This window comes from Manacus candei, unplaced genomic scaffold (genome assembly GCF_025592945.1).
Source record: "Manacus candei isolate 608988 ecotype Guabito, Panama unplaced genomic scaffold, ASM2559294v1 h1tg000152l, whole genome shotgun sequence".
In the NCBI taxonomy this organism is placed as follows: Eukaryota; Metazoa; Chordata; class Aves; order Passeriformes; family Pipridae; genus Manacus; species Manacus candei.
Genome location: NW_026138200.1, coordinates 229,708 through 250,324, shown reverse-complemented (window position 1 = coordinate 250,324; position 20,617 = coordinate 229,708). Strand labels below are relative to the sequence as shown.

The 20,617-nt window shown below is 35.7% G+C and overlaps 1 protein-coding gene across 2 annotated transcripts in view; it reads left to right on the top strand.

Annotated features, from left to right (window-relative positions):
• The window catches only part of CCDC171 (coiled-coil domain containing 171), a 146,764-nt gene that overhangs the window by 92,730 nt on the left and 33,417 nt on the right, over window positions 1-20,617 (top strand). For both annotated transcript variants that reach the window (XM_051772315.1, XM_051772314.1), the window contains 3 exons: window positions 1,464-1,609; window positions 4,385-4,439; window positions 16,744-16,875. In XM_051772315.1, the coding sequence (XP_051628275.1) occupies window positions 1,464-1,609; window positions 4,385-4,439; window positions 16,744-16,875 (333 nt within the window). The remainder of the gene's footprint in view (window positions 1-1,463; window positions 1,610-4,384; window positions 4,440-16,743; window positions 16,876-20,617) is intronic.

Genomic DNA, 20,617 nt, shown 5'->3' with positions numbered 1-20,617 from the left:
AATTGAACCTGGGGTCGTTAGAGCAAGAAAAATATTAGCATTTCTGGGGTTAGAGTTTCTTAGATAAACTTCTGATTGCTTTTTTTTTTTTCATTACAGCTGTGATTAATTTCAGCCTAGATTTTGTAAATTGCTGAACAGACAGTTTAGGTAGCAGTGCTGTACCTTCAAAATACAACGTTGAAATAACTGGATGCTTTTTTGACTTTAGAAATGTGTGAAGAAAACTTACACCAATCAGCAGATTTCAGTTTATTTTGCAGTCTCATGCTGTACTTCATTACTGTGTAGAAATTTTCTCTAGCATGTTGTTTTTTGAAGTACCTTTGACTCTTAGATAGGTCTCTAATTTTTTCAGATTAGTTGAGTTCTCAGCATCCTCCAAATTTTTACCAGCCTTTTGTATATACTGTTCTTTATACATATCCACATCATAGTACATCTTCTCCATGTTCCACAGTCCAGGGCAAGTACTCCTGAGTACAAATTATGCAGAGCATTCTCAGAACTTGAGCAGAAAACATATCCATAAATTTTGAAAACAAGGTGCAAGAGCTCAGTCTTGCAATTATGCAGCCTTCTCTATTCTTCTACATCCGTTTAGAATATGTCAGGAAATACACCTTTTGTAAAAGAACGTTTATAACCACCTATTATAATTTCTCTCTAAAAAGGCAATTAAAAGCTTTAAGTAAAATGTAACATTTAGCAAATTATGAAATCAAATATTAATACTCCAGTCTGTAAATATATTGATTTATCCCAGCAGAAAGGAGTAGTAACTAGACAGGTTCTTTATTAATTAGTCCTGTGTGCTATTTTTCATTTATTGGAATTGATTAAAGCATGTTGTGTTAATTCTAAGTCAGAGAGAAATGTTAAAAAATATACATACTATTTTCTATACTGGAAAGCTAATGTTGAAGTAGCGAAAGCACCAAAAATAGTGATCTATTCTTAGCAGGAATTGTGCCAAATTTTACTTGATGCACTAACAGAGAATATTAGATACTTTTTTTAATCCTGAAATTTCTGAATAGTGTAGAATATTTAAAAAAATGCTTCTTTGTTTATTCCCTTTCTTTGTGAATTCTTTTCTTTAATGTTTATTTTAAATTAAGTATTGAGAATATTTTGTGCTCTTTAATGGTGTACTCTTGATTATTTCTATTGTGTTTAGATCTGATATTTGTAAATATAGTACCTGTAGCACAGTATATGTCCCTGCTTGATCAAAAAATCACTTTATTTTATGAACATATTTGTACATAGGCCATGTACTACAAACTGGGGAGTTGCTGGGTCAGTAATGTTTTACCTAGAGAATTCAGAAGACTTTAGTATGCAATGGTCCAAATCTACTTCACAGTCAGTCTGTTTTCCACTTTGTTTAATAGCCTATGGCATAAGCTGAAGTTAATTATTTGGGCTGACAAGTAACTCTGTTTTCTGTCTGCTTGCAGAGCCTCTCGGAGGCAACAATGGAGCTGAGAAGAAGAGATCGATTTCTGCGTCAGCAAAATAGACTTCTTACCCAGCTGGAGCAGGACAAGCGTTGGCTGAGCAAGAGCATCCGTGATGCAGAGAGTGCCCTCTGCACGGCAGCGAAGTGAGCACTGGGACCTTGGGGAGATCACTTAAAACAGACAAATGATCAATTCTTACTTTCATGCACAGGGTTTTAGCCTTGGCTAATGTATTGCTAGAAAACAAAAGTACATCTATCTGTCTTTGAAATTCAGGGATAGTCTTTGAAAAAGAAAACTGTTAGTTCAAGGTACTAGATTTAGTTCAAGGTACTAGATATTATGTTTTCTGTAGTTATCCCATAACAGTGCTCCAGATTCTTGGTCCTGAAATACCATGAGCATTTTGTTTGCTGATTATCTTACTGACTTGACAACATGCCTTTGGCAGATCCTTAATATTCTGTTTATTTAAGAAATGATTGTTTGTTCTCTCTATTTTCATGTCATTTTTTAAATAGATACAATTTATTTATAATAAATACAGAAACATCAGCTAGATGACAGGTCTTAGCTGCCAAAGGGGCTGAAACCTGTTTTGGACCTAGTCTTATCTGTAGAACAGGACAGATATTTGTACTGAATTCAGAGAGTTTTGGATTTAGACATAAACCCCATACTTTTTTATACCATAACTTGAAGAGTGGAAGGAAATGTTCAGGGACCAGTCTTGAAAAGATTGATAGTCGAAAGGTGTTCTTTGACTTGAATGAGATTGTTACTAACCTCTTACAGTTATATAGTCAGATAAAATTATAAATCCTTTCAGACTTTGTTGCCTATTACTTTTATTGTAGTATGCACTTTGAATATTGTTGGTCCATGGCTAAGATTTAAAAAAAAATCCAATTTAAAATTAAAATTTCTCATTATACCTGAGGTTCATTTGACCTCTGAAGAATAATAGCTTAGAAGCTTTAAGGGTTTTATGCAGCAGTGAAATAATGTAATTAATCTAGTTATAAGTGAAATGTTTAGCAACCTAATTAAAATGACAAATATTATTTGATATGAGTGTATCAAAGCAGATGTGACCTGAAGAAGGATTTGTTCTGAAAAGCTTACCCTTTTTCACCCTACCTCAGTCTATTTTATGTTCTCTAGTAAGGATCATTCCCTGTGGTCATTCTTGTGTTCAGAAAGGGTTATTTTAATGTGAAGTGGTTTTAAAGTTGACTTTGTTTCTGTATAAAGTGGTTAAATATTGATTAAGAAAGCTCCAATACCATTTATTGTTTTACAACTCTTAATAACAATTTTTTTTTCCCCATTGGAACATAAGCAAAGTAGGTGAAAAAGAGTTTGCTTTTATTTGGAAAATATTATTTTAATACCTATTCCATAACCTGAATGGTTGTGAGCAATGCATGGGTGTCTTTCAACTTCTTTCCTAAAGTTTTGCAGAGCTTTAAGGACAGCAAGATGGCTAGCTCATTCTGAGAATGGCTATCTTGATTTTCTTGAAGTGGTGGCCAGCAGTTCTTTCCACTTTCTTCCAGAGTAGGAAGCAATATTAATAAATGTGTCTGATAACAGTGACCATGACAGAAATTTAGTAGCCTTTTGGTAATTTGTCTGTGTCGTAGTTTAACCCCAGCCAGAAGCCAAGTACCCAGCCAATCTAGTCCAAAGAAAAGCAGGATCCTAAGAAGAGAAAAGTCTATGTGACAGCTTTATTAGGAGTGCAAAAGCCAATCCTACTTTTCTGACCACCTTTCTGTATTTGCTGTTAAGATATGAATCAAGAAATGAGAAAGCAGCAGTCATTCCATGGAGAAAAATACCATGGGTTTGGGTGGAAGAAAGGAGTCTGGGGGAAGACCTGATCCCTCTCTGCAGCTACCTGAATGGAGGTTGGAGTGAGGTGGGAGTCAGTCTCTTCTCCCAAGTAGCAAGTGATAGGCCAAGAGGAAACAGCCTCAGGTTGTGCCAAGAAGTTTAGATTGGATATTAGGAAAAATTTCTTCCCTGAAAGGGTTCTCAACTACTGGAACAGGCTGCCAAGGGAAGTGGTGGAGTCCCCATCCCTGGAGGTATTTAAAAGACGTGAACATGTGGCCCCAGGGGACATGGTTTAGTGGTGGACTTGGCAGTTCAGGGTTAATGGTTGGACTCAATGACCTTCAGAGTTTTTTCCAACCTAAATGATTCTGATTCTATGACTTCTGGTTTGGGTGCTTTAAGAGCTCAAACAAAATATTCACATAGCTGGCAAAATAAAAGGCAGTCCTGGAATGTTAAGGTATATCAGCTTTTCTGGCATGGATCCCTTTTGAATTCCTATGGTGTTTGGTGGTCATGCTGTCCTTTCTCCGTAGTCATATGGTATTATGCAACTTCAAGTCTACTTCTGTCAATTGTCATTTGAGACCAAGGTTTTTTATGGCAAAATAACTGATGAAAACTGTCTTTCTTGCCTATTCTACAAAAAGGTGTAAGAGTATTGTTTCATTCTCCAAACTTCCCTTTTGTAAGGATAGGATCCTTGACTGAACTTCTTTTAGAAATATATGAGAATGTATTCTCTTCCTGCTAAAGCCCGGCCTCCTTTCAATGTGCCCCTTATATCTAAAACTGCATATTTCTTCTCCACGAGCATGATAGTTGTTTGTTAATATACCTATAATTACAGCTGGTTTAATTGGTAATCCAGAACATTCACCATGCCAAATAGTGGCGGATTAACTATTTTTTAGGATTTACATTGGAGATGTAAAAAGGAGAGAGAAAAACAAACAGTTTGAGTTATCAACAATTAGTTGAAAAGCTGTGATAGTTAAAAAATAGCAGAAAATGAATTTCTAAGTTAGTAGAGCTTCAGTTCTATAAGCTACTTTTTTTTTTTTTCCTTGTAATAGAGACAAAGAATTGATCATTAATCATATGAAAGCTGTGGAAGCCACTCTTCATAAGGTAAGAATCTGGTTTGTGTTTCCAAACGTATCAAAGTTTTACAACGGCTTATTCTCAGGGAAGGAGGAGAGTAGAAATTGTTGTAAAGCAACTTCCTTTCCTTAGAGTTTGTTTCTACCTTCAACTTCTTTTATCTTAAAAAAATATTCAGATTTAGTGAAATAAAATGCATTTTTGTGCTACAAAACCGTATTGTTTTTAATATAAAACGTATTACAAAATCCACTCTCCTAACCTTAATCACTGGGAGCACAATTTCTGGTTACCAAGTGAAGACTATTGAATATCCAAGGCAATTGCTGTGGAGTTAAGTCTCTACTGTGTAAGGCAGTGGTCATTTGCTGCAGTCTCATACATGGTGGCTATAAAGCCTTTGTGCCTGCTGGTTTAATCTTTGATATATGATTAAAAAAATAAGGAAGATACAGTAAGTGGTAACCTGTAGTCAAAAACTTTAATGATAATTTTTAAAAACAGTTTTAAATTGAGTAATAATCTTAAGTGACTTGCACTATTTTGCCCTGGTTTAGTATTTTTGAAAGTCCAACAAAGCTGTATATATTAATTATTTGGGAGATATGACTGTTTTTAACTGTAGCTGTAAAGGTTAGGTTTTTTATAACTGTTTTTAGTCTAGAGCAACACAGAGCAGAATAAGTGTTTTTATTACCTTGGAGTGTTAATTTCCCTTATAACATCTTGAATTCTCAGCAATATGGCAATCTATTCCTTATTTTAGTTTCTGTGTTCACCAGAAGTGTTGCTAATTTAATTTTCAGATACCTTTTTTGAGTTTCTCTTTGCTTTAATGTTCACGGAAAATGACAGAGCCTAAAACTGTGTTTTAGCTGCAGCAAACTGTGCTGGTAGAGACTGTCTTGCTTTGTGCCCCCTCCTTTTTTGTAGTGGCTTCTTTTAAGCCTAAAATGTATGCCATGCAAAAAGTGCTGTGTTTTTGCAGTAACAAATGCAGTTCTTGGCATTGAGAATTTATTGTTCTGGATTGCAAAGTTACATTTTTATTTTGAAAGCTGTGCTATTATATGCATAAGGACTGAAGTGTTTTGGGGAAAGGTTATAGATAAGGTCACATACCTAGGAGTGATTATCCTGATGCAGTAAATTGATCAAGAAACAGCCATCTTTTTGTGAAAATTTTAGTTACCACATCTGCTTCTTAGTTTTTGATGTACACAGTTGTTAAGCCCAAATAGCATATTATTGAGCAGCAGAATAATTTATCCTTTCTGGTTTGTCAACCTAAAGAATGAGGAAAACATAAGAATTAGATATGACAGGATGCTCCTTTCAGCAGGAACTAAAAAAATTGATTGTAAATAATTCATAATTTGACATACCATTTCTCCTAGAAGAACAAAGGGAAAAAATATTGATCTTTGTTTGGGAAATATCTGAAATGTAAATCCTACATCATAATGGTAGCTAATTACCTAGCGTTAATGAACATGGCTTATGTGTAAACTATCAAGTTTACACTGTTGTTCTTAAAAGGTTTCTCAAACAGTGAAAAATCAGAGCATAATGAAGTGGATGAAATACTAGTAAAGGAAGCCCAAACTTCTCTTTGTCCTCTAGAAATTCTGGAAGCTGCTTTTATGTTCAAAAAAGAAATGAAAAGAAAATGGATAAAGTTCAGAATCATTTGGAGTTGAATATGTATTACTATTAGCTGCAGTTATACATACGAGAGTTTGAAATTGAAGATTGTAGTATTTCTACGTTGATATATTCATGAACAAATATCCAGAAAATTCCACTGCATCACTTGCAGAATCTGTATTATTAATGCATAATGCTAAATTTTTACCTATAGACCTCAAAGGGATTTTATAGACATCCTTAGTAATCTTAGTTGGACTGAGGATAAGACAGTATTCTCTGATCCATTAAAGTGGCCTCATTCTTTTCTAACTCTATTCCTATAAGAATTCCAGAAGGCAGCAATACAGGTACTAGATAAATCTGCCTTTGGGCATACCTGGGTGTAGCATTCAACAATCAAAGCAAGAAGAATCAGAGCAGAAGGAAACAATCTCTGTGCATACTTCTAGTGCATCTCTAGACAAGGGATCATTTACACCACTTTCTGCCCCCTGCTGTGCCTGGATGGAAATTCTAGTATCATACATTTGACTAAGTCAAAAAGTGCTTGGCCATTCTTGTGCACAGAATGATTCTTTCAAAACCATTTGAGAACCACCTTTTATAACCATCACAAATATTTATGGAGCATAAATGTTGAAGAATTTGAGCACTGCATACACTAAGAGAGAAAATATTTTTAGCATCTAGTTCCATGTTCTTTATAAATTACAAGATATTCTTTGAAAGGTTATTTTTTGTCTATCCTGGATCTCGTCACATTAGCTATATTTATCCTACTCCTGGAGCTGAATTATTTGCACAAAAGTTCCTGATATCATTAAAATGAGAGATCTTTCTTTGTCTTATACCATCTAAATAGTATGGATAAATATCTAAATGCAAAATGAATGTTTTAACAAATTAAAAAACCTCAACAGAATATCACCAAGGGCAAACAAAGACCTCAAGAGGATATTGGTTTGGTTCAGTTTTATTTTCAAAATATTGAAGATGACCAAAAGGTAATAGAAAAATGATAATAGACATAAAATAATTTTTAATGAAAGAGTTCCGAGAGGATTATAAAGAGTTCAAACATAAAGAGTTTTCTTAAAAAGTCTTCTAATAGAAAGAAAAAACATTTAAGTGAATGTCTTTTTTTAGAATCCATCTGCAGTCCTTTTTTAATGTATGAAAAATAAATTATTTCTTGAAATGCTTTCCTCTCACAAAGTTGAGGTTATTATTTTTGTTATAAATACACCCTTCTTATACTTGCTGATAAACTATCTCTTTATTAATTTCTTCTTACTTCTTAATATCATGTTTGTATAAACAGATTAAGAGACATTAGATCTGTTCACTTTCTATAACTAGATTCTTTAACATGCATAGTTAATGATGTACTAGTTATGGTAATACCATCAGCAGAAGAAATCATTTTACACTATCTCTACTAAAATCTTCAACTTTCCCTTTATATTACTTCTTCATTTGAGTGCTTGTGGTGGGTTAGCCTTGGGCACCAGCCAGAGGCCCACTCAGATGCTCTTTCACTCCCCCTCAACAGGACGGGGGGAAGAGATAGCATGAGAAAGCTCATATGTTGAGATCTAGATTGCATACTAGTTACTGTCACAGGTAAAATAGTTGACTTAGGGAAATTATTTTATTTATTAAAATAGGTTTGGAGAGTTTGAAACAACAGTTAAAAAATAAGCATTATCCTACCTTTTAAGCTTAACTTTGCTCGTGACTCCTTTGCTCGTGCTCTGAGATAGAGGGCCTTGCAGTCAGTCCATAGTAACTACTCTCCTGTTGCTTCTTCCTCCTCATACTGTTTCCTTGAACCAGTGTGGGCTGCAGACCTTCAAGATACCTGCTCCAGTATGAGCTCTGCATGACTTTCAGTTCCTTCAGGAACTATCCACTTGCTCTGTTGTGGGATCCTTCATGGACTATGGTGTGGACCTGTCTAGGGGCTACAGGGAAATACCTGATCCAGTGGCTCAAGCATTTCCTCCCCACTTCTTCTCTGACTTTGATGTTCAATCTTTTTCTTCCCTCCTGCTCTCCCTGTGTGGTGTGCTTTTTCCAGTCTGAAATTCATTTTCACAGCGAGGCCACCAGCAGGGCTGTGGGGCTCAGCCGTGTCCTGCAGTGGTCCATTGGTGGTGGCTGGAACTGGCTTTGTCCCACCTTACAGAGGCTTCCCTCCAGCCCCTGTTGCCAGCACCAGGGCCCCTGCACCTGGTACAGTGTTGTAACTGCCTCCTCTTCAGCCTGCCTATATCCCTGTACTCTACACTCAGCCTCTGCTACACACCATTATGGGAAGTTATCCCAGCGAGTCAACCTTTACAGAGGCAGAAAATTGTTTCTGTTTCTCCTTGTGCTCTTAACTATTAAAATCTTGACAAGCTTTATAGTCTGTCAGAGTTTTCAGCCTGTCATGGCTGCTTAAGATTTGGCCATTTTAGCAGGTAAAATACCATGTCCTCACCATTTTTCCTCATAGCAGTTAGCAACCTATGCATTCTGACATTTTAGAACAGGTCAGGGATCAAAGCATCTATCCAGTTTGCTCCTTTCCTTTTGGCACTTGGTCAGAAAAATTACTCTTCATTCACTTCTGTAGTGCACTTCATTTCTGCTGATTGAAAGATTCCTATGCCAGCTGGCAGAACAGCTTCCATGCAGACCTGTCAGCAGTCATGCCTTGAAATCCTTCCACTGTTGTGTTTCATTGCCTCGCTGCCACTCCTGTTGTCTTGTCTGAAATGTCCCTAAACTGTCTGTATATGATTTCTGAGCCCCACGGTTCTATCAATTGAAAAAAATAGGAATACTGTATCATCTACCCTGTTACATACTTGTAGAAAATACAAAGACATCTTTCTTTATCTGATTTAATGATTTATTTTTTTTAATACAGCACGAAGAGACAGTGGAGACAGGGTGAGGCCATTGAATACTTGAGAATTAGTAAGGTTGTAACATTAGATTGTTGTTACTGATGGGTTCCATAGCAATCAAGTGCATTTCTTTAGAATGGCTGTTTTACAACCTGCGAGGAATTAATTTACAAAAGGTTTAAGTCTATATACAGGTGACTACATCAGTAAAAACAGTATAAGTGCTAATAGTTATTGGTTTCAGCAAGAAGATCACAAGTTGACCAGGCCCTGGAAGAACAGAACAGTTGTAAGTCTTAAGTTAGCTGCCTCAGTTGGACTCCAGTAGACATGACCTGATATACGTAGGTATAGTGATCAGCCACATTTCTCTCAGTTAACTGGGATCTATAGTCCATCATATTATTTATTTATTATTATTATTTATTGTTATTATTTAGTTATCTCAATAGTAATTTAAAAGCTCTTGTTTTAGAGATCTCAACTTAAAATTTTTCCTAGCCTAATCAAACACCCAGAGCCGATTTTTCTATGTGTTTAGACAAACTAACATTAAGAGTGAAGCCTGCTTGTGTTCTCAAGGTCTATCCATCACTGTGGCCCTGGGTTGTTCTAAACTGGCTCTATCAGAAGCATACTGATGCAAAAAATCACAAAGAAAACCGAATTAGACTGTTTAAATTCTAAATAATTCCTGTAAGAAGTTTATAGTAGGAAACAAGCTATTATTTCTCTGCGCTAAGAAAAAAATGCAGTAAAAATATTACTTTTTCTCCTCCCGCATCTCAAATTAGCACCTCTTAATTTCAGGGTTTGATGAATGACTTTTTTTCCTCCCCTAGTAATCTGACTTTCTCGATCTGTGTTCCTAAAGATCAGTTGTGCAGGACATACAGGTGTTAGCACAGCTGGCTTGCTGATGACAACTCTGTCCATATAGCTGTCTTGTGTGTCATCACTCATATTGTTCAGTGTCATTCTGACCTAGCCAAGCTAAAAATGGTACTCCAGCTCAAGAGGGATTTAGAAACCTTGACAAAGTAAAGACAAGACATTGCCGAATGTCATATCCGTGTACTTAACTGTTTTCAGTTTAGACGTATCTAAATAACTAATTTCAGGGTGCATATTTCTTCACCTTTTGTTGGTTTTTTTTTTTTTGTTTTGTTATTTGCTTTTGGTTGGTTGGTTTGTGTTGAGTTGGGCACTTTTTTTTTTTTTTTTTTTAAAGGCTGAATACTTTGGTGTAGTTTGCCTTCAGTAAGGAAAAATCCTTGTTTGGAGAACTGTGGAACTACTGAATACATTAAATGTTGTAATGTTCTTTTCTCCAGACATAGTTTCATTTTCAGTCCAAGGTCACTGAAATCCATTCATAGGGAATGTATTATAGTGCACATCTTGGCAACCACAGTGAAGCCTAGGTGCAGTGGTCATCATTTGCAAAAAAAAAAAACCACTGGGTCAAATTAACATCTTATTCAACAAAGTGTGTAGTGTATGTGTGTAGTAATGTGAGAAAGCTTGAATTATCTTATGAGTAAGTCTGGGATGGTACTCTGCTTTGAAAATTAATTTCCATAATCTTGACTAATCTGGAAGAGGGAAAAAGGAAAAAAAAAGCCAAGCACACCCAAAACATCAGTTTTATGATGTTCAAGATAATCATAATGAGATATGAGGTATCTCATATGATATATGTCTCCTTCTACAAATGGTGTTATGAAGGAATTAATACTCTTTTAGAAACCACCTGCGAAATGGCTTGTTTTGTAATTAAATGCAGATTTATATGACAGTAATCAGAAAGGGTAGTCTCTAAATCTGTATGCTAATACAGAAATTTTCAGTAGTTTTTCAATTTAGTGAAATATTTGATATACCTAATTACATTACTGTATGGCTTCCTACAGCAAAGTATGTTTAAAAACTTAAAACTTCCACTGTCAGCAGAAGTTAGACCCTTGGGCTTGAGAATATATTCCTTCTTTTGATGAAAGATGGTACAATAATCTGCTGGCCTTTAATGAGTACTCAAACCTAATTGTGATGGCCATATAACAAGTGTCCATTCAACTATACCATGTAACTCTTTTTCCCTTTCCCTCCTATTAGACACTATTTTGTCGAAGCAAAATATGTTGTGATTTGGTGTAGTTTAGTTTTTATCCTTCTTGAGAAAAATAAAAGAAGTTTGAGGGGTGTTTTTGCAGTTCATTTGACTAGTTTAGTTCCCAACATCATTGTTCACCTCATTTGCTCTCTAATTGTGGCAATAGTTTTCCAGTTTTCAGGTGTTTGATTTAAAATGCCTTCAGTTTAACCTGTGCAAACTTGTCTCGGACAGTCTTTCTGCTTCTAGAGTGATCCTTGATTGCTGAAACATCCTGATGGAAAATATAGGCCTTCATTCAGCAATATGCATATACACTTTCTGAAGTGATTTCCTTGTTTTTGGAGCAGACTCAGACTGGTGTCTATGAGCAACTGATAATAACGGGTTGACTCTTTGATCTAGCAGGGTGCCGTGATTTGTACTTCTTTGGATATTGCATGTGCCAAATCCCTTATCAAATCTTTTGGGGTCTCTATTCCCTTAATGGGCTAACACTTCAAGTGTGATCACTGTTTTCCAGAGAGCCCATAGTATCGGGATGTAACATTAAGAAAATAACCTGTATTGGCAATTTAGTTGAAGAACTACTGTTATCAGCACTATTCAGTACTATTGTTGGTGCAACTTCCTTCCTGTATATTCACTTATATTTTCTAGTATAGAGTAAGAAAATATCAATAATTCGTAACTAAACATGAAAAAAATAAGAAGTGTTCATGAAGGTTTAATTCTGTCCACCAATGTATATAAATTTTTTTCTTTAGTTCCATGATAATTTGTACCACTATAACAAAGACTTACCCATTCCATTCAGTTACTGTATAATTTTTTCTGTTAAAACACTTCTCATTGAAGAAGGCAAAGGACCATGTTCAGTAGACGTGTGTGTCCTTAACTTTTGTAATATGACCTCCATTGTACATGCTGTGCTGGAGGTATGGACATCATGTGGCTAAATCAGTCACATACTTACAAGGCTGTGGTTAAGACTAAGATGTGGTTTGCATTCAAACTGCTTTCTTCTGGAAGACAACCAGCTTGGTTAAACAGGGAGATTCTGAAGGAAATCAGGGATAAAAAGAGAGTTTACCGACTGTGGAAGAAAGGGCTGGCTACTTACGAAGAATTCAGGAAGACAGCTAGATCATGCAGAAAGAAAATCAGGGATACAAAAGCGCAATTTGAAGTTAAATTAGCCACTTCTGTTAGGGATAACAAAAAGTCCTTCTATAAATACATTAATAACAAATAGTAATTGGAGTTGGATCAGGGGTTGGACTTGATGATCTTGGAGGTCTTTTCCAACCCAATGTATTCTATGATTCTGTTCTAAAAAGTTCTAGAACCATTTTTGTCCATTATATGTCATATGCAGAACACATAGCAGTATGGTAGAAACCATTTTGTTTTCACTCTTCAAGAATGATTTGTGTATTTGTAGCTTCTGTTATATCAGTAATATGGTCATCTCAAATCAATAGATTAAATCAGGGTTTGCCATTCACTTGTCACCATATCACTGCATCATTGTAGTTCTGCTGCTGCTTAAATTGCAGATGATATGCTATTAAAAAAGTATCAGGAAATGAAAGTATAATAAGCCCAAAGTTTTTTACTCTCTAGTAGTATTTTTTTAAAGTAGAATTGGTGAACTTTGAACGTATAAAATATTCTCCTATATAGATTACATAGTGAAATTTATATCCATAAATTATCTTATTTTCATAATAAAAACCCATTGAATTAGGCACAAAATAGAAACTAAAATCTCAGGTTTGTTGTACCAGTCAGACAGTATCTGGGCACAGACATTAGGAAGGCCTAGGCACATTCTAATACCATTTGCAACTTGCTAGCGTTTAGTACCATATCTCTATTGGCATAACTGGACATACCAGCTCGAACTGTGCAGAGGAAAAACACAGTGAGCCCAGAAGTGGTCTGTGGACAAAGCTATTGTTATCTTGAATCAGCAGAAAATTTTGAAGTCAATTTTTGGACGTGCAGAATTAGCCCATCAAATTCTACACCTTGGTTCAGTCAATAACATAACTTCAGTTTATTATTCAGTTTCAGCTTTGATCTGAATTAATGAATACTTTATTGATTTTAATTTGAGTGGCTATAGTCTTGTCTTCTTTGTTGCTGTCTTAATTAATTAAAAAGTTAGACACCATCATAAGTCACTAAGCCCCTTTGTTTTAAAATGTTATGAGTATTGTAGTAGAGTTGTGTGGATCTATTTGTGATTTTGCCTGGTTTTGGATAGTATTTCTGTATGGCTAAACTGAAAAATCTAAGGATCATACTCAGCTTTGCACTGTCACAGCACTTAACGATGCTCAGTATAAAATCACACTAGCAACTTTTCACCATTGCAGCTAAAATTATGTTTACCAAAATCAGAAATAACCAGAATCTTCACTAACATTGGATAAATATACATTTATATAATTTTTCTCTATATTAATTTTAGAGTATAGGGAAGTGGAACTGGTTTTAGACATTTTTAATCATTGCAGTAAGCCTGATTAGCTGATTAGGTTTTTTAGATTTTAACATTATATCTCTAGCCTAAGGAGACGCCTCAGACAAAATAGCCTTGCTTTAGAGTTCATATATATATAAAAAAAGAAAGTCGTTAAAGACAAAAAAAGCTCTGAAAGTTGCATCTTAAAGCTAAACTACATAGGATGGTTTTCCTGGCTGTCAAGCTTCCAAAAAACCCCCCCTCTTTTTTTAAAATAATAAAATTACCAGTTTGACCTTTGCATCATATTTCTCTAATGTAAGTCTGTCTGTGAGTATTGTGCTTGATCCATTGGAAAATGAGGAAATAAACTCAGTTTCCCAACTCTTGTCATTATATTTCTGGATCTCAAAAAGCCAATTGACAGAAGTTATTAAATTAGTTTTTAATTAAGATTTTGTACAAGTATAGTCTATGCAGCATGATTCTGTGTAGGCATGGCCGTTGTAGTTTTCCAGTCTTTTAACAGGTAGCCAACTTGAAGACTATTTTAATTTCTAGTGAAACAATGTAATGATATTTGTACAGTATACACCCAGTGTTTTGTTCTTTTACCCGAATCCTTGTGAGTATTTTTCAAAGGAAAAGTCTGCTTTAATTTGGTATTTCTCAGTATGCATATTGATAATGAGATTTACTCTTTACAATCTAAGTATTTACAAACAGAAAATGTTGTGTTTGGTTTTTTTTGGTTGTGATCTTCCTGTCAAATATCATAATCTTTAAGAAGCTAATATGTACTTTTCTGAAACACTGGTATTAATGGCATATGTTTATCAAAATTCAGCCATTTTAAAAAATGGGGGTTATTTTTTATTGTTCAGTGAATGTCAGGGCCCAATACCGAAATGGAGAGTTTGAAACTAATAGGGTTAAAAGGACTTCTACTGTCTGTACTGTGTATGTATTATACCTACATTGCTTATACATTGTTTTTTTCCCCCTAGTATTAGCAATCTGCTTTTGTACTTTGACATAGGGATTTCCCTTGTGAATTTTGTCACAGAAAAAAGAGAATCATCAATATCGCGGTTAAACTTGACTTTCAAAGCTAATAGTATCTCATTTGGGGGCTGAAATTTAATAAATTTTCTTTGATTCTGTTTGAGTTTTTAAACATCAAACAATGAATTGGCCAGGGTGCAGTAAAATATTTAGATCTATTGACTATGGTTCAGAAGGGTAGAAGGCAAAACACTGGTGGTTTGATGTTGATAAATTCTTAGTACCTTAATCCACATTAATGTTTTCTTTTATCTGTGTGCATACTGGCAGCAAAGACACTGAAAAGTTGGTATATATAAGCTATAAAAATGTAGATCGTGTGTGTGTGTGTGTGTGTGTGTATTTAAAGCAATGCATTTTGTTATATTCAGCAAGGTTAACATCTGACCAGAATTACACATGCTGACAGAACACTCTAGAGAGTATATTTGTTCCATAGGACTGTATATCCTGAACCTAGTGCACTATGTGTGCAAAAAATGTGTAGAGGACCTTTCCTGTTATAAAAATTGCATCATAGTGCATATGTTTGGCAGCCACAGGTATTGACAGGAATTCTTTAGGTCAACTTGGGAAATGTAGGGCTCCTTATTCCCACAGAACAGAGGAATGAATAACATAAAATCTTTTCTTCTTTGTGTCAGTAGATTTGCACAGCTTCTTTCAATCAGAGCAGATTTCAAAGGCTCTGCTATTATTTGAAAGATGTTCACTCATAATCAACATTTTACAAAAATCTAATTTTGTAAGTAGTTACAGAAAAGTAATCTGGGATTTAAAATTAATAGACCTAGGTTTTAATTCATGTTCGATGTGTTCTTGTGGGCAAGAGAGCCTTTAAGAAAAACTGAAATATATTTAAATAGTATTTAGTAAATGGTTTATCTATTGAGTTATGGGTATTTAGTATATATTCAGTTTATGTTTTATTATCAGACTGTATATTGTTTAGTTAAAGACTATGTTTGCAACACTTGCTATTGCTACTCAACACATGCAGTCTATGCCTAATGAATGGATTTCATCTATTCATTTGTACTAATATATATTTGTATGTGTGACTATCCATCTGTATTACAATCTAATGTGACTACTGGGGTCTCCTGGAGGTGGACATGGTAATTTTTGTATTAAATAGAATGAAAAATGGGTGTGTGGCATCATATGGTGTACGAACATAGCTGATGCGCCTGTGGAAGTTACGTGTTAAATACATATAATTTCACGTCCACGCTGACAGACTCTGGACACGTTGCGAAACGCGGGGCAGTGTTGGATTTTGGGCAGAGTCCGGTGTTTGTCCGTGCCCGAGGACAAAGCGGCGGCGGCGCTGCCGCGCGCGGCCGGCAGGTGGCAGTGCGACACCAAGGGCGCGGGGGCTGCGCGGGGCCGCCCGCGCTCCGCGAGTCCGACCGCCCTCGGAAGGACCGGACATCAATCTGTCTGGGCTTTGTGCAAATTGTAGCATTTCCCACTTCAAATTGGCACGGTCAGAAACTGTACAAAAGTCGATTAATACCACTTAGTGCGTTATTTCTTACAGTGAGTCTGCAATAAGAGATCTAGTAGCATTTTTTCCTTTTTTTTTTTTTTTTACCCTTGTTAATTGGAAAGCTACAGGTTAGTTCACTTTGCTTTGTTTGTGGATTATTCATTTTATTTTGGATTTTAACTGAATTGCTACTAAATGAACCTTATTCTGGAGAACTGATACAATCTACCTATAGTACACAGAACTCACTTGCCAGCTTCTTGCTGGTGTGATCGCATGAACTTTTTAATTTCATAGCTCATGTTTGTTTCAGTTAGAAGTACAATTACTATTGTTTTCTTAGGAGGTTTTTACAGGGGACAGATCTGTGAAATGTATATGCCAGCTGGACTAGTGAGCCTTTAGTGTCTCTTATTCTCGTTTCAGACCAGGGGAAGATGGTTTTTCTTCTTAACATTCTCTCCCAGCACTCGGAATTAGAGATTTATTTGCAACGAAAAATCAATTAGTCCTAAATTTATTCATGGATTTCAGGTCCAGCGATCAATGCAAGTCCACTCAGTGGGCTCAAGGGGACCCAGTTCATCCCAGTTAATGTGTCTGAAGGGGAATTACCATTGATGCTGTTTTTTTCCCTTTAGGTCAGAGATCAGGCCTTGCTGCCATGTGCTGCGGCAGCCACGAATGACTTCACCCTGGAGCTACCCAAACTGCACTTAGAGACCTTTTCAGAGGAAGGGCTGAAGGGCAGGCCAGAGGCTGCAGCATTTCAGGTTAGAGTCTAAGATAATCCTGATTCTTGTTTTCATTTTTGGCAACTGAGATAGAACAAGAAGCTAGACTTCTCTGAATGTGTGGAGAACAAAAATCTTCAAAACTATTGCAGTGAACAGTTGAAAGAGGAATAATTTCCATTTTTACTGTTGTATATGGTATTTCAGAGATGATGTGAACTTTTAATTCTGCAGTAATAGTGTTAAATAACTGTCAGGAATATGACCATGGAAAAATTCAAATGTTATATTTGAAATGTAATATCACTCTGTGCCCCCCTCCTCCCTTTAATTTAAGCAAGGCAAATTAAAAAAAGCCCAAGATTCTTATGCTGCTACTTGTATCAGCAATCTGACTGTATCAGATTTTTTTGTATTATAGTTTTAGAATTAACAGTGATTTTTAGCGGTTCTAATTTAAAAGAAACTGCTACTTAGAATACCTTAATATGGAAACTATTGGTTCATGTAGGTTTATAGGTTTATGTTTCAAAATATTAATTTTGTTAGTGGAAACAGTGGGGGGAAAAAGAGAAATCAATTGAAAATGTACATATTTTCAGCTCTGAAAATTGATGCTGTGCAATGCCTCCTTATTGTTTTTAAGTTTGTTATATCTTCTTCTATACAAACTATACCTTAGTCTTTATAGCTGTACAGAATACATTGTTTTTAAAGGCAGAATATTTTGTTTTCCTAGTGAGAGAACAAAAGGCAGAGTGAGTTCCTAGTTGTTTCATTGTGCTCTTCTGTCTGAAACAGAGGAAAGGCAGTCAAGAGAAATGCAAGGACATTAGACAATGCAAGTATTACATTGTGTGTGTACTTTTCTGTAGTAACCCTTTGAATTTATTATAGGTGTTGTATTCTAGATGTAGTATGTAATGACAGGAATAGCTTTACAAAATTAAACATTCAAGAAAGACAGATTCTAACTTGGAAATTTCTCATTGTTGCCCTCTTGCATACGTGCATTTTAATATGACAAAGATTTAAATTATGTGTTTCTCTAATGAAGCAATAATATGTAACACCTTCAGATTCCCATGAACTTTAGTTGGCACAGCTGTATGTCTCTAACAAAGGGTATGTTGCAAATGCTTCCCCAGCGTAGTGATGATCACTTTTAAAACTGTGCTAAAAGTTCCACAGGTGGCGTCTTTTCAAAGAAGCTGTCATGGAAATCATCAGCTTTTAGATGCTACTTTTCTATTCAGTGATAGCTGTTCAGTGATAGCTGTTGCTTTTTTTTTTTTTGTCCCATCCCAACTTCTATTCTTTTTTGACCTTGCAATGATGACAGAAGTGTTTGCAAGACAGCCTATTTATTCTTTCTTCTTAAGAAGATGAAGAGAAACAGAAATATAAAAAGTTGCGCTTTGTACAGAGTGCTTGTGGTATAGATAACACATAGCAGTGTATGTGCTGGATAGCTCGTTGGTGGTGCAGTGTTGTAAACCTACTTTTTGTTTGCCTGACAGCTTCAGTTACACTTGGTTACTCTGTGCCTACGCAAACAATACCGAATGTTCAGTCCATATCACTGTGAAGTTCCTTTTCTCCTTCCCTTTCTCCTTTTCCCTTTTCCTTCTTTTCCTTCCTCTTCTGTCCCTCCTCCTGTCTCTCTCCCTCTCCTGCTCCTCCTCCCCCTCTTTCTTTCCTATCTCTGATTACACAGTGCCTGTTTGATAAGTTTCTAAGTACATTATAGAGATTTTATTATGAAATTTGCCTTTTGTAGCTGGGAATCAGATAATTGATTTTAATGTCACTGTATGTAAAACTATATTATGGACAATCGTCTAATCCTGAATGAGGTGAATGGTTAGTACATTTATATGTTAGAACAGTTAGAACATTTGTATGTTCATATGCATCCTCATAGGTTATCTTTCTTCCAGATTTTTCAGAAAGCAAGTGGCTCTCAAGGACGTTTTGAATTAAATCCACTATCCTTAATTTACCTCATGGGCTCAGCAGCATTAGAGATCTATATTCTTTGTCATTGGGAATATGGGAAGTCTTAGAATTTTTAAATTGTTGTTGTCTTCGTGTAAATGTTTCTTGTGAAAAATATACTTTCTTTATAATAGACAAGTGCAAAGAAGGTTGACATGATGAACCTAAGTTGCCTGACTGTGAACTAAGCTATCAGAGATTTGGGGTTGTTTTGTGGCATGCTTAATTAAATATCTTGGTTTTTAGCAAATGCATCCAACATTCCAAATAACATGAAGACTTACAGGGCTGATCAAACAAACACACGAATAAAGTCCCTGTCATTCCCAAATGAAATAACCATGTAGAAGGTGTGCATCTTTTGAATAGTTTAGTTTACACTCTGGACCTTTAGGTAATGAAATGAAATGTTTCATGCACAAAGTTCTATGTATCTTCTCCAAAGCTTGCACCTTTCATAATGGCTCTTGAATCGCAAAATTATGCAGTAGGTTGAAATATTAAGTTATTCAACAAGAATATCCTTGCACTGAGTATCTTCTAAAGCCCCATGCAAGTAGTGAAAGTGTGACTTAATTTGTAGGCATTTTTAAAATTCTTGAGCACTGCAAGAGAATTACTATAATAGTTTGAAAATGTCACTTCAAATGGATAAGTGGAATATCTCAAAGAGTAAAATTTCATTGCTATAGCTTTGCAGCATGTCACCCTGTATGTAATTGCTGTGAAAAATGTTATGTCACAAAGTAATACTGTTTGTTGCTCATTTAAGTTTGAAAGTGGAAAATTATAGTATTGTTTTCAAGCAACTGAAACACAGGAACACAGGATTGTTCTGGCCATGCCTGAATGTTCCTACAAAAAGAGACAAAAAGTGGAACCATATATGAAGTCTTCAGTGAATACAGGATATAGGGTTAAAAAAGCAACTAAAATGACATGGCATTGCTAATTGTAGTAGTCTTGCTTGGCAGATGACTATTTAAATTAACCAATAAAGGTTATCAGCTCTTTCTAAAATAGAAAATTCAATTGTGTTACATCTTTGGAAGAGAATAAGGTTACTTACTAATATTAACTCTCCCTTCTGAAAGAGTTTATTGACTCACAGAAAAAGTGGTTCAGAAGATTAATTCTGAATTATCTCAAATACTTTTACATCAAGTATGTAATTGACACTTATGCCAAGAGTTTTTACCTGAAAACAATGAATAAAGCTCCGAAATAAATCATACAAGATTTAAACGTTCATGTATAAATAATTAAGCATCAGTATATTCTCACTGTGGGTTTCTTCTGTTTGGAGATATAGACACAGAAGGGTAAGAACAGCTGTGAAAGAAACTTCTTGAAGCTAATTTAGATACCTCAGACACATATGTTAATGTTATGTTTTAAAGCAATTATAGTTGAATTATGCTAAAACAGCTTCTAAATATTTATGAGCATGATACGACATATCTGAAGACATAACTCCAAGTTACTAGTTGAACACACAAAGGAAACTGGAAAGGGACTTGGAGGTGCAGGCTCATGCTAAACGTGAGCCAGCAGTGTACCCAGGTGGCCAAGAAGGCCAGTGGCATCCTGGCTTATATCAGCAACAGTGTGGCCAGCAGGACTAGGGAAGGGGATTGTCCCCCTGTAGTCGGCACCGGTGAAGCAATGCCTCAAATTCTGTGTTCAGTTTTGGGCCCCTGATGACAAGAAAGACATTGAGGTGCTAGAGTGTGTCCAGAGAAGGGCAGCGGAGCTGGTGAAGGGTCTGGAGAACGAGTCCTAT